Source organism: Mus caroli, unplaced genomic scaffold, assembly GCF_978045245.1.
Source record: "Mus caroli unplaced genomic scaffold, Mus_caroli_1 scaffold_6, whole genome shotgun sequence".
Lineage (NCBI taxonomy): Eukaryota > Metazoa > Chordata > Mammalia > Rodentia > Muridae > Mus > Mus caroli.
The window spans coordinates 95122501-95137726 of record NW_028227261.1 but is presented as its reverse complement, the minus strand read 5'-3'; the positions used below and the strand labels follow the sequence as shown (position 1 = coordinate 95137726).

At 36.4% G+C, this 15226-nt stretch overlaps 1 protein-coding gene across 4 annotated transcripts in view; it reads right to left on the bottom strand.

Annotated features, from left to right (window-relative positions):
- Window positions 1–376: 376 nt before the first annotated feature.
- Ptbp3 (polypyrimidine tract binding protein 3) overlaps window positions 377–15226 on the bottom strand; it is an 81336-nt gene continuing 66486 nt past the window's right edge. For all 4 annotated transcript variants that reach the window (XM_021159315.3, XM_085839261.1, XM_021159312.3 and 1 more), the window contains 7 exons: window positions 13745–13822; window positions 11246–11385; window positions 10978–11011; window positions 10147–10239; window positions 8752–8968; window positions 5681–5758; window positions 377–5544 (listed from right to left, as the gene is read on the bottom strand). In XM_021159315.3, coding sequence (XP_021014974.1) covers window positions 5412–5544; window positions 5681–5758; window positions 8752–8968; window positions 10147–10239; window positions 10978–11011; window positions 11246–11385; window positions 13745–13822 — 773 coding nt within the window. In that variant the 3' untranslated portion in view covers window positions 377–5411. The remainder of the gene's footprint in view (window positions 5545–5680; window positions 5759–8751; window positions 8969–10146; window positions 10240–10977; window positions 11012–11245; window positions 11386–13744; window positions 13823–15226) is intronic.

Genomic DNA, 15226 nt, shown 5'->3' with positions numbered 1-15226 from the left:
AGGTCATATCCTCCATGCCTCCCTGGATACAAAGGCAGCAGGGGGAAGGGAGGGGAGGAGCCTTGGAGTACACTGATTTATATGTGCACTGGAGGATGTCTGACAAAGCAGTGTGTTTTAAAAACAGGGAAGTGCTTTTTTTCATTAAAAATGAGAATTATACCTAAAGAATAGATGACTTTGGCTTTTTTTCTTTAAATCCCCGGCATTTAAAGTTGTTAAAGTATCTACTATCCGATGTGACAACTTGAGATTGATAGCCATGGGGAAAACAAAACAAAACAACAACAACAAAAAAAATGACATCATTGGGATTACAGGTAAGACAAAAGGGAACCCAAAGTACAGACAAGAACACAGAAAAACCTTAAGAGAGTACAGATGCCATGACATTTATTAAAAGGCATGCTACAATGCTATATGTGTTAGGAAAAGAGGCTGAGATTCCAAGGAACAGTTATCAAATATACAAACCTAAGGGAAGTGGCATCAATATTGTAGTGTACAGAAGCTTGAAGTAACCATGCACTACACAGTTAGAAAATACGGTTTTTAATATTTTCTCCTCTTTGCATTTATAACATAATTCACTTAGACAATCACAGAATCCTTTTCTTCCAATACCACAAACTGTATTACAAATGAAATCTGGTACTGCTGCTTATCAAAATATACAAGACAATCGCTGTTTTATATAAAACCACTTTATATGTTAACTTGTTCCCGAAAACCTTTTTTTTTTTCTTTTTGGCCTGGTTTAAAAAATGTTGTTACAAATATTTACAGCATTTTCTTCTGTTAGATGAACATCCTTACAAACAGAAAAGGGAATTTTATGAACAGACCATGTAAAACATTAGACAATGTGTGAGGTGTCTAGCTGTGCTATTCCTTCCTCAAATACAGTTCTGAAAACAACCGTCCATCCTTCTGTCTCGCTCTGTTCATGGCCAACTCCCATTTTCTCTAAGTAGTCTATTCACCAATAGGAAAGGAAAAGTCAAGGCCGCTCTGCATGGGATCTTTTAGGAAAGAGCTCAGGGAAAATGCTTCACCTTTGAGTTAAAACCAGAACAAGCAGTCTTTGGTCAGAGCAATGAGGTGAAACTTCAGTGTAAAACTTGGTGTGGTCAGCAATCTTGGTGATTAGGACTTCCTGGATATGGGATGTGTTTTTAAAGATCTGGGTAACAACGAGTGGCAAGGAAAAAAAAACAAATAACAAAAGACAACCAAGAAACAAAAAAGACTAGAGGATGATAGTCTTAAAGACACCAAACCAAAACCAAACCCAAAAACCTTCTACCTAAAATACCTGTTCTTACAAAGGACATACCAACAAACCTCTGCTGGCAGTGTGAAGTGAAATTTGCTATGAGCAGCTTTCAGTTATGACTGCTATCAACACCAAGGCCCCTGACGAGCTGCGAAAGCTATGGTGACTACCATAAAGACTGAGAGCAGTTCTGCTCTTCAACTGGTACAATGAATGCTCTTTGCATTATGTGCTGAAGGCATAAGTGTAACTGACTTTTTACTCAGTCGTAACTATTCACTTGTATGACCAGTTTGTGGGACAATAGTCTCTTAATCTATATAGTAGATATTTCCTGAAAACCAAAATACCAGTGCTACCTTAGTCTCAAATAGGAAAAGGTCAATTAAGACTACTGAAGAAGGCACATAAACTTTGGTCCTGTTTTGTATTTCTCCCTTTAAGCTCCCACCCCAAATTAAGATTTCTGTAATTTTCTATTTCTAAAACAATTCACAAGTACCTGTTAGGATTTGCTCTGAAAAAAGGACTGCAAACAGTCTTATATCTAACACAATCCTTAAGGAGACAGCTGAGTTACACTGCAAAGTTATGTACAATCTAAACTGTTTTAGCACAATAGTGAGTATTTTAAGTCTGGCAGTTTTATTCGCATTGACAATAGATCAAGACAAAGGAAAGGCTGAGAAAAATGCTCCAATCATAGTCATGCTTTTTGGTTCTAAAAATAGCAGTACACACTGGGTTTTCTAAGAGAGAAGCTTGGAGTTTACAAGTAGATTCACTGAGGCACAAAAGATCATTATGGGACTAGATGAGGAACTGCACGATAATATACTCAAGTAAATGCTCTGCTTGATGACATGAGGACTTTAAAGTCGATAGGAGATGAACTGGGGAAAGGGAAGGACACAGGGTCTTACGTAATAGCAAGACTAGCATGGAGCATGGTCTGCAGTCCAGGCTGGGTTTTAAAGTCACAACCATCAGTTTCCTCCTTCAATTGCAGCTGTGTGCTTCTATGCCTGGATCATAAGGGCTAATTCCAAAACCACAACAGGACCCTTAATCACCACAGTAGGAAAAGACAAAGAAGGAATTAAAAAGACAGCAACCATGACTCTAAAACATTCAGTGCAAACACTGCTACAAAGAGCTGCTTGTAGTATTTAGTCCCAAAGATCCCATAACATTCTATGGGGATACCAGGTAATCCTGAAATTCTAACAAATTGTCAATTAAGAGAATGCATGATTTGTATATTCTCATCTGTCACAAAACACATCTAAATCCCAAAGTAAAACATCTTGATATATAACTCTATTATTAAATGTGTACTGCTATTTTCTAAGTCCTGAATATATATGCTTTGTAAAAGTCAGGATACCTTGAAAAGTGAAAAATAAAGTAGATTAACTCAGCAAGGCATCAACAGCACAAATTAACCACTGCTTAAAAGATACTGAATACTGCATGCCAAAATAAAAATACACAGATCCAACTCTCCCACCACCCTGATATTGAAAACTATGCCAACACAAATATTGTAGACCTCTATAATAAACAGTAAAGAGCTCAAATATGGACAGCATCCATATGCTACAGCTAATTTTAGACACAATCTGATGGCTTCAAACATGCTCTTTTAAAACAAGCATATCTTAGTTCCCAAATCACTGTTAATTTTGTCAATAAATTAAAATGTACGTAATGTGCACATGTATATATAACATTAAAAGAGTATATGTATGTATATACACTTATTTATACACACACATACACACGCACACATATCTACACAAATCCCTGAAAAGGATTTCAATGTTCCCTCTCATATTTAATTAAAGGCCATCCCTACTTCAGAATTACATTCAACACCAGTATGATTTCCCTTCTATTCTCAAAAACCTTTGCTACACTTATGCTGGATGATATGAATGCCATGAATTAATATATTACATAGTAGTTCCCAACTCAAAATAAAGGAAGCAATCCAATTTAAAATGCCACTGAAAATTAATATAATGTCCGTGTGGGGGGGGGGGGGGAAGCAAGTTTGGGGAGACAGTCCTAATTTTTTCCCTCCCTTATTCAGTATTCAGGTGAAAATACACCTCAGATGTAAGTGGGAAAACACCCACTGGAAAATCATCATACCTAACTATTCAACCAACATGAAGGTAACCCATCTGAAATGTCCCAATCTAGCATTTCCCTGCCTAGCCTACCAATAGTTGCTTTGTATTGAGGGAATTCTGATTTGACTTCAACCAACCTATAATATCTCTTTCAACTTATAAAAATTTTTTCTTTCTTTCTTTTTTTTTTTTTTTAAAAAAAAGAATGTTCAAATTAATGGCTGAAAGTAAAGACTGAGATATTTTAAAAAGATGAGATGATCCACTCAGATTATTAAAAGTGAGAAGGGGTGGACAAAATTGATCCCTCTGACAAATTCTGTATTTTAAAAACCAATCAAGCATTGAAGAAATAATTAACAAAAGCAGTTTCATATTAAAAAGAAGTAATTTTACATGACACAATCATTGAAGCACATTAATATGTACTTTTTACATTCAACCAAAAAAGTAAGAGGGTCAGAATATAAAAAAATAACCCACTTTCTCATACTCCAAATATGTGGGCTATCTGTAATGAAGTCGCATTAACAAAGAAAATCAAGTTCTCATTTGAGTGCTGAGAAAGAATCAAGTAATCCTGAGACAAATTCTAACGGGCAGTAAAGGCAGACAGACACAGATCCGAGCCTGCAGTTCTACAGCTCAGACTTCACTGACGGCTGACGGTAGCCAATCTAGAGAGGTCTACAGGTGCACACTGAGTTATTTATTCCCAAACCACTCACCCTTCTCTATCCCACCACTATCCCAAAGCACCAAAATTCTGAGTAGAAACTATTACTTATTGAAAACCACTTAAAATTGCAACGAGAAAAAAAGAAAAACAAAACAAAAATAACCAAAACCCTTAAAATCCAAGACGGGAAAAAATAACAGAATGCTCACCAAGCCCACAATTTATCTTTCTAGATATTTAGATAAAATTCTAATCTATTGTATCTTAAGCACATAATAAGGCACATAATAAGAAATTAAGTAAATACACAGTAATTCTGAGTATTAGAGATTATAGTGGTACAAAAAACCCTTGAGATTTTTTTTTTCTAAAAGAAGACCTTACCAAAAATAACTTTTAAAAAATCTGTCAAACCATATGATAGACCTGAATATTTTTCCTTAAGACTGTAAACTTTTTTTCTGAAAACAATTATAAAAAAGTAGGATTATTTTTCTTTTAAAATTTTCCAAGATCACATTACATTACTAGATAGTGTCATGTTGAAATTTAAAACAAGATTTTTTTTCTAAAATGACTAATTATGCTGATATTGTAATAAATCCAGGCTGAATTTCACTTCTGTTTCCCTGGGGACAACTGCAACACTTTACTTTTCCAAATGGTCTTAAAAAGAGAAGATAGACATTATTCAAAGGAGTGTACTACAGTGAGGGAAAAAGAAATCTGAAAGAAAGCATGCACGTTTATAAACCTGGTTCCAATATATCTCCATGTAGTTATGTATAATAACTATCAATAGATGCAAATAATCTGGTATAATTTTTATAAGTGAATGAATGTCATTTTCTACAGGGAAACTTCTGAATCAAAAAGTTAAAAAAAACTTGGTTGTAGGTGATTTAAATTACATCAAGAAATTGTAAAAGTCTGTATGTTTAAATTTCTCAAAGTACAAAGGAGTTTAGAAATGTCATGTAAGGCTGATCTGGACCCAAACAGAAAGAAACTCTGTCCTTTTAAAATCTAATTCAGGGAATTAAATTATTTAAAAAATATTTTCCTGATTTTTTTTTCCTGAAAGTTATTTTCATAGAAACCACAATACAAAGGCAAAGCAAACATTTGATCATATACTGTTGGGGAAAATGAGAGGAAGAAAAGGACTATCTCTTGTTTTGAATGTTCTTGAATATCAGTCAAATTCCCAAAGAGTTATTTTGTGAAGAGGCAGAATTGGTCTTGAGCTGCTTCAGTCTGTGCCTGAAGATTTTACAGAGATTATGGTCCAGTATAAGGAGACAATTTCACAGAGAGCTCAGATGGTGGATTTTGAGAAGGAAACTCTGAGGTGGTGATTTTCTCCAAGATCATGATTGTGAAGCTCAATAAGAGCCTGGATTGCTTCTTCCACAGAGCCCAACTGAATGAGAGCCATCTTACGGTCTTTCCTAAAATGACAAAATACACAAATACTTAGAATTAATGTTGCTTTTAAATCTTCCCTTCCTTTGGACTTTGCTAAACTACTTTTTAAAAAAAAGTAGCAATCCATGTTAAATGTTACTTTTGAAATCAAGGACTTACTGGAAGAACTTAAAAGCCTTCACTGAGCATCCAGCTTCTGTGAACAGGTTCTTCAGGTCATCCGTTGTGACAGAAGGACTGTGAAAATATCAGAGTGTCAACTATATTAGCCCCACTTGCAAACAAATCAAGGATGAACTTAGACTGTCATCAAATCTCTAGCATACTTACATCCCCAACAATGTATTCTGAATCTCAGAACAGTCAAGACTGATATATACACATCTGGAGATGGTGAAAAGTATATAAAGGAAAAACTAAAAATAACAGCCATAGGTATTTTTTCAAAATGATTATTATTCTCACACTACTGGCATTAGTAATTAGCACAAGTAATAACAAAGCTACATACCCAGCTCTGGCTTACCTGCTATAGCCTAGAATTATACACTTTCTATAGTTCTCAAGGTTTCAGAATGTGTATGGGATAGCCAATCTCTGAGATGGTCTCTAATTACTTTTACTTCCAAATATTTACATCCTGGCTATCCTCTCATACTGTAACAACAAGTCCCCTGTAGCCCTTAGGATATCAGAGACAGCAGTATGTGTCAAGAACTGAAACCAGAGTTTACTACATGCTAAGTACAAGCTCTACCACTGAGCTATATCCTCTGGTACTCCTTTGCCTTGCATTCTGACCACAGCCTTATGAAACATACTCAGAGATCACCAGTTGAGCCACCTCTACATTCCTGATTAAAAGTATGAGATAATAAATATTTACTACTATGCTGTGTTTGGGAGTAGTGTTATATAGTGTTATAATAACTAACATGACATGATCTATTACAGAGTCACATGATGAAAAATAATCAGTGATTCTTCAAGGAAACAGCTGTGCTTACACTGTATTCCCTTCTCATTTATAGATCCTTTTTGTTTTGTTTTTTGGTTTTTCAAGACAGGGTTTCTCTGTGTAGCCCTGGCTGTCCTGGAACTCACTCTGTAGACCAGGCTGGCCTCGAACTCAGAAATCCGCCTGCCTCTGCCTCCCAAGTGCTGGGATTAAAGGCGTGCGCCACCACGCCTGGCTGTATATTCTTTTGAATGAACTGTCCTCCTGAGTGTGGGTACCATCAATAAACTGAACCTAATGACTGCTTTAAAGGCTATTATAGATAAACTAGTAAGTCAAGGTAGAATAGTTAGTTACCAGACTAGAGCTCACAGAAATATGGAGTGTGATTGTTTAATGGGACCCTTTCATCTTGGATTATGGAATGGTGATGCAGATAGGAGTGGATAGTTACAAAAACTATGAATGTACTTAATGAGAATGTGTACTGCACCATATACTTATAATAGTCAAAATGTATGTATTTGTTATATGGAGTTTAGATTTAAAAAAGCAAAAATAAAAAGGTTGTTATAGGGACTGGGGAGATAGCTCAGAGGCAAACTAGCTGCTCTTCCATAGGACCCAGGTTCAATTTCCGGCACCCACATGGAGGCTCATAACTGTCTGTAACTCAAACTTCAAGAGACCAACACTCCCTCACAGACAAGCATTCAAACAAAACACCAATGCACATGAAATAAAAATAAACAAACCACTTTAAAAAAGGGTTGCTGTAGAGATAAAATGAGGTGACATGTGTAAAACACTGGCACAGAGCCTACAACTTGGGAATAGTTGAGAAATACCAGTATTTCTTTCTTCATCTCTAATGTCCTATGTAACTATAATGGTGACCAGCTCTTCCATAATGTGCTACACTCAAGAAACAAACAAACTGGGCATAATGGTAAAAGTCAACAATTCTAGCTGCTCAAGAAGAAGATGAGATAGGAAGGTCTCAAGTTTCAGAAGCATCAACATAAAAAGAAGGCTGGGTGTCTAGCTCAACGGTAGAAAACTTGCTGGCCATACATGAGGACCAGGTGTAGACACTGAAAATAAAACAAGACCAAAAAACCCAAAAACAAACAAACAAACAAACAAACACACCAACTAGCCGAACACATACTTACAACAACATACAAACATACACTTAAAAATATCAGGTCCATTTAGAGGGTCCACAGCAATGAGCTTATACTTTTTGGGTTTCAAGATAGGTTTTCTCAGTGTAGCCCTGACTGTCCTGGAACTACTCTGTAGACCAGGCTGGCCTTGAACTCAGGGATCTGCCTGCCTCTGTCTCGAGTGCTGGAATTAAATGTGTGAATACCACCGCTCAGAGAGCTGATATATCTTTAAATCCATGTATATTAAGAATGTTTCTTAAAGTGACTCCTTTAAGAATTTCTTAAAATGACTCCTCCATTTGTATAACTGGTATGAAGTTTGATTTTACTGCCTGATTTAGATGGAAGATTTCCGTCAAGCCAGCAGGAAAACTAAAGCAGTCAATACTATCTGAAGTAATTATTTTTCTTTTACTTGTTAGTTCATGTTCTTACAATTATATTCCAAACTTTAGCCATCCATCGCCTTAGTTTTTAAACTGTACACACATAAATACACAAATACACTCCTACAACTTTAAGCACTATGCCAAGGCTGCCCCTTTCATGAGTAAGTTTAAAATAGACAAAAATTTAAGGAATTACAATAAACATTTCCTTTGAAGGGTCTGAGACTAAATATCTCATGCCATTGGACTATACAATCTCTGCTGTAAGCACTCAGTTTTCTATGTATTTTCAAAGCAGCAAAGGTATTGTGTGAATTTACATGACATTTATACCTTCTGTTATGTACTCTTACCACAGAATTCTTCAGTCAAATGTTTAGACAAGCTGATGTTGCTATATTGTCTGAGAGCTGTACTTCTTCTATAAAGCACTGAACAAATGGCTAGCAAAACAATGCCTGCATATTCTTATTTTTATGCCCTCTTTAAACACAGAAGCAACTAATTAAACTACTTATTTGAAAATCCTCAAATGTTGATAATTCCACTTTTAAGGGTATGATTAGTAACACAGAATCCTTGCAACATAATGGTACATAAAAGAAGTTATCAACCAAGATAACTATTATGTTTAGAAAAGTTTTATGGCTTTTGCTTCTCCTAAACCACATATCATAGATTAATCACCTAAATAACTTATTAGATACATACGGAATGTTGGAAAGATGAAGTGTGGCTGATGGAGGGAAGATATTTTGGAAATTCTTTGAGCCAGGCTTTTTAAAGCGATGCAGGGGACTATTGCTGAAGTCCTTGGTCAGACCTTGGTCTTCCTGTCCCTCTCTAGGGAGCTGGACAGCTTGATGTTTGGACAGTGTAGCCCGAAGTACTTTTCCATAGAGCCTCTGACCACTTAGGTGGTTCATTGCTGATGGATAGGAAGGAAAATAGGAAAACTTTTGAGTATTAAGATTAACATTCTCAAAAAATATGTGACCATTGAAAATTTTTTAGTCATTTAAAGTTGTAATCAGTTTGAAGATTTAAAGTGTAAGAGCTCAGGGCTGGAGAGATGGCTCACAGGCTCAGAGCACTTGCTGCTTTCCCAGAGAGCCCGTGTTCAAGGCTCAGCTCATACATGGCAACTTCTAATTGTCTTTAACTCCAGTTCCAGGTATCCAATTGCTTCTCTGGCTTCTGCGAGCACTGGGCACACATGTGGTACACAGACAAATATGCAGACAAAATACCCATACACATAAAACTTTATGAACCAAAAGCATTTCAAGAGCTGACAGGAAAAATAAATAAATTTCATTTTATAATAAAAGCAATTAAAAATTAACCTAACCAAACAAAGTAACTTCTGAACAGAGTACCAGAAAGCTACAGGCATGGAACATAACAAACCCTCAACGAATGGTTATATGACTATAGCGTTTGTCCTAATTAAAACATTTTTGTAAGACATCTGAGTAGCTATACTTTAATGCCTGAGAAGAACTCCTTCTTGTACCATTATTAGGAAATTTGCCAAAACTTTTAAATTATTCAACGGTTCTAGAAAATCCAACTTAGAAGAAAAATACTTGTTTCTTCTCATACATAATTTTTCAGCTTTTTTTTTTTTTTTTTTTTTTTTTTTGGTTTTTCGAGACAGGGTTTCTCTGTATAGCTCTGGCTGTCCTGGAGCTCACTTTGTAGACCAGGCTGGCCTCGAACTCAGAAATCCGCCTGCCTCTGCCTCCCGAGTGCTGGGATTAAAGGCGTGCGCCACCACGCCCGGCTTTGCGCCACCACGCCCGGCTTAATTTTTCAGCTTTTAAAAGAAAAATGAAAACCCATACAAACAAGTGAAAAAAAAAAAAAAACCTGTTATAAGTTATAAGTTTAAATTAAATGGGAGAAAGCCCTGAGTTCAAGCTGTCAGCACTGACAATGTGTTATGTGTTTTACATAATGAACTTCAGAGCCTCAAAAAAAGCAGGTACAAATGATAATGAAAACACTACCATAAGGAAGTGCTGCTGCAAAATTACATCCGTACCAGTTCTACAACACTCATTTGGAAGGAATATGCAAAGTGGGCATCACCACTGTCAGTACCTAGCTGGGCTTGACTTGCATCCGCCATCTGCACCAAGGCGTTTTCTTTCTTGTTAAACATAATCTTCACTCGATGTACATCGCCATACACTCCTAATTAAAGCAAAACACAAAGTACTGAATCTAAATGCCTAGCTGTAATTTTTTCTCTGTATCTACAGGTTTCTTTTTCTTGCTACATACCATACAATTTTATACATACTGTCTTAATAAGTTTCACAGCTTTTATCTCTCAATCTGCCCCAGATATTCATAAACACATTGAATTCAGTATATGCCCCAATGGATTCAATCCCTGTCACATCTTTCTATTTCTGGTGTTGGGTAACCCTGGCTAAAGATAAATGCATACTATGCACACAATTGCTCCTGTCAGACATCAACTTTCGACACCTTTCTTAAAATCTTTCAGCCAATCCCCAGCACCTTTGGAATTTCTGGCCTTCTAAGCTCTCACAAATGTCCACTTCTAAACTCATACCCGTCACAGCTATCCTATGGACTCAAGAGCTACCCTAACACCTTCCACATCTCACCACACCAATTTATTCACATTGGTTTGTTTGTTTGTTTATTCTTAGTGGTTACCACAGTCAGTCATCTATCACAAAAGGGGAAATAATCTTTGCTCTAGCTCCAGTGTCAAACATAAGATAAAACATATAAAGCAATGAACAAGTATTTATTGTTTCCTATCAATTGGTTATATTATTTATTTACATTTCGAATATTGTCCCCCTTCTCAGTCTCTACTCTGCAAACAAGTATTTCTAAATGAATAAAATATGCTCATTTCACAGATAATATTAAAAACAATTTAAAAAAACTTACCAAATAGGATAAAAAGCCCATGTGGTGTGATAAACTGAAAAGGATAACACAAAAATATAACTAAATATAGCACAACTTAAAAACAACTATTTATAATATAATAAAGACAGTTTATCCTATTACAGCACTATTTATGCTTCTACTCATCCTATTGATAATTTTTATTTAAATTCCTTAAACAAACTTAAGCATTATAACACAAAACTAGACTATATGTAAGAATCCACCATACCCCTTCCTGAAAGATTTAGACCATTTTTCCACTCACGTCAGGATTGAGGTTGGTGACCAGCAGAACAGAATTCCCTGGCATACCACTCGCCCCAGGAATGGCCATCCTTCCACTGACAGCAGAGGAGGTAAGTGTGAGAGGACCAAGGGCTCCAGGAACAGCTGGGACAGACAGACCTTTTAAAAACACCAACAGTATTTCTTATATTCTAATCATCTAAAGGATAAAATTTGATAGGATAAAACTTAAGCCAAGAAAGTAAACATATTTGTTGACATTATCCATAATTAATACCATTCATACTGTGCTCCACAGAGTAACTGGACTCACTGGTCTTAACTAGTAAGGAAGCTGGGTGGTGATGGATCTCTGTCTACAGAGTGAGGACCAGGACAGCCGAGGCTATACAGTGAAATCTTGTCTCAACCTTCCACCCTCTGCTTCCCACCACAAAAACTCAGGCTTCTCAGAGGACCTTTGACCTACAACCACTTTTCTATCCAGCACCTTTATGCCAAGTGAATGTAATTTTCATATTCAAATATATCAAGGTGGTATACACATGCATAGCCCTTCAATAGAAGTATCAAAGATGTATACTGGGTAGTATTACATAATAGCTTACATGGGAAAAATATTTTTTAACCTTATATAGTAATAATTTTATTATATTTTGTAACAAAAATTCAGACTTTTAATGCCCTAGGCATTCTTGAACTACTGAGAAGGCTGATATACTGACACTGTACTTAAAACAACATTGTCTCATTAGTCCCACCATGTATACCTTTGCTTTAAAAGGAATTAAGGGTATAGAAGCCTCTGATTCTATAAAAGGAGCCAATTCTTTACTTATCTTACAATACTGGGAATGAAACCAGGCCCTTGAGTACTAGGCAAACACTATCACTATGCTATATCCCCAGCTTCAATTTGTTATTTCAGTTTAACATTCTTTTTCATACTCCTTGACTACTTTATACCATGTAATTAACTTGCAGTAGAATTGAAATGTATCCTGTTTTGCTTGGCAATCTCAGAGGTTTAAGACTGTGCAGATAGCATTCTCCAAATGAATGCCTTTTGGTGGAAATCAATTTTCTATCTCTGGCTGGCCTAGAACTCAGAGATCCTGCTGTCTCAGCCTCCTGAGTGCTTTAAAGGAAGGTGTGCACCACCACAACTAGCTTAATTCTTTTCTCCTTCATATGATCTTCTTCTCATGTCCTTCTACTCCAAACTCGCAATTTTGCTAATGCCTACAGTGGGTTATCATAATGCCTACGGTAGCTAAAAGTAGAGCTATAGTGTGTGCTCTACTTAGCCTTGCAAGTCTTACCAAATTAAATATTCGTTGCTTTTTCTCATCCCCTTAATGTCTATTTTTGTGTTTTAAAACTACAGTGTGTCTAAACATAATATCTGAAACAAAGGAAAACAAATCCTTCACTTCTAGATGCACAGAAATTAAAGAAATTCAAAAAGCAAATGCTATGGGATTTTATGTTTTGTTTTGCTTTTTTTAAATAACCAGAACAGTCACATAAAGATGTGTTACAATATATTAAACTACCCAACAACTTACTAGGACTTAACTTTATTTTCAAAAATCAGTCTTCTTTTTAGTTAATTCTATTTTGCCCAACAGAGAGAGACAGTCACTATAATTTCCAGAATTAAAACTTTTAAGTATAATAATAACTTCTGGAAAGAAGCTACTCTGAAATTTAAAATACAGCTATTATGTTCACAAATAGTTGAAAATCAGAAATGTTAATATATAAGATCAGATTCATACCACTTCTTAATTATAAACCTGTTTTCTTCACAGAGATAAAACCATAAAGTACATGATAAAAAAATCATAAAGTTGGGTGGTGGTAACATCCCAGCACTCGGGGAGGCAGAAGTAGAGAGATCTCTGTGAGGGTATGGCCAGCCAGCTCTACGCAAGGATTTCCAGGACAGCCAGGGCTAGTTCCTATTTCTTAATTATTCCAGGAATAATAATTATTATGCCATAAATATTCTCAGGAAAAAAATTGCACCCCCTGAAATAAATGACACACATACCCTTCACGGGTACTACTGAGAACTCAGAGATGCTAAAACATTCCCCAAAGATGCTCAAATTGATGTGTTTACTGGCTATGTTCCTTCCAAATGAGTTGAAGTCACAAAGATAAGTAAAACTCGAGTTTGTTCAACACATAATAAGCTTATCAACAAGAAAGAAGCTAGAAGATCATACACCTTATCTAACAACCTGACACAGGTTTAATAGTTTCCTAGTTTAATGTAGTTAACCTACAGTTAACTAAGTGATTCAAACACACAGTAGAATTACTGGTGTACCCAGTGGAACAAGAGAGAACTATTTGTAAATATAAAGATGGTGTGCAAACAAGTCACTCCATGGTTGTTAGACCTAATGCCTTTATTTTTAATTGCCCAAATTCGGTGAGCTCCTAGGGAAAAAAAAAAAAAAGAAGCTCATTTAAAGGTTCATTTCAAACTCAACCTGAAAATACTCACCTGCTGCTTGAGGAAATGCAATGGCTGGGGCAAAGCCAGCAGCCCCTGCATATGGAGAGGACATTATACCCGGTGCACCTGTCAAGAAAAAGCTACAATAAATATATTGCCTGCTATATATATGTTATCAACACACTATGAAATGCCTATGTGAGAATATATTATAAGTGGAACTGAAGATGGAATCATAGAGTTGTTCAGTCAGTGATCCCCAAAGTATAGAAAGCTCCTGCTACCTCCAGGGGCTGATAGCTGATGGGTTCCTGGATGAAGCTTAGCTGTTAAAGGAGTATGGACGAGGCTAAGATTCTTGTGTTTACAGAGAGCATTTTTTTCCCTATATGAAAAGCCATCAAATGCTTGTTAAACTGTACTGTTTTGAAGGAGAACTGGGCTGAAGAAAAGAAATAATAAAGCTGAACAATGTGACACATGCTTTTAATTCCATTACTGAAACAAAAAGATCATGAATTTAAGGACAGTCTGAGCTACACAGTGCGATTCTGTTTAAACAAACAAATATGAGATAGACTATTAGTCATTGAGAATGAAGTACAGAGATTCACAGGCTGAGGGTCCTCCAGTCATATAATCCAGCAAGTGGACGAAGGAGAAATCCTAGAGGCTTTACCATGATGGGTTAGAGAAGATATCTCTGGAAGTTAGGGGAAAGTTTGAGCTACACAGTATGTAACTGCAAGCACAGAGCATCTCTGTGTATTCTAGACAAGCAATTCTATAGGAAGCCTTGTGACAGTGTCAATAAAACAGAGGTCAGTTCCAATGGAGGCATCGAGTGTGAGGGGACCGACTGTAAGATACACAACTGCAAACACCAAGACAAACTCAGAATTATTCTAAGCACCATAAAGACTTAGTAATTATGTTGAGTTAGCCACTGAGTGGTGCCTTCAGATGAAAACTTGAGTAAACAGGGACCAAACAGTAAGATGATCAGGGCTAAAGGGAAAGGGAGAAAAAAATATCCTATTAGGGGAAAAGAAAGACAAAGTCTTAGAAAAAAGGGATCCTGTAGAATACTTTCAAATTAAGTGGAGGTCCTTCAACAGGAGTTAGACAGGAAACAAGGAGAAAAGCATAGTTTTCAGGTAATAGTAAAAAAATCCAACCAAGCAAAGGCTGAGCTGTTTCCATTTGTTTCTCCAGGTGGAGCATTCTTTTTATTAAGAAATTACACATGGGGCCTGGAGAGATGTTCAGCAGCTAGGAACACTGGCTGTTCTTCCAGAGGTCCTGAGTTCAATTCCTAGCAACCACATGGTGGCTCACAACCATCTGTAATGGGATCCAATGCTCTCTTCTATTGTGTCTGAAGCAGTGCTTTCCATGCAAACAATAAGACCAGCATTTGATCTCCAGAACTGACATTAGCTAGGCCTGACAGTACATGCTTAGAAACTCAGCCCTCCATAGGCAGATACAAGTAGATACGTAGGCTCATCAGTCAGTCAGCCTAGCCTA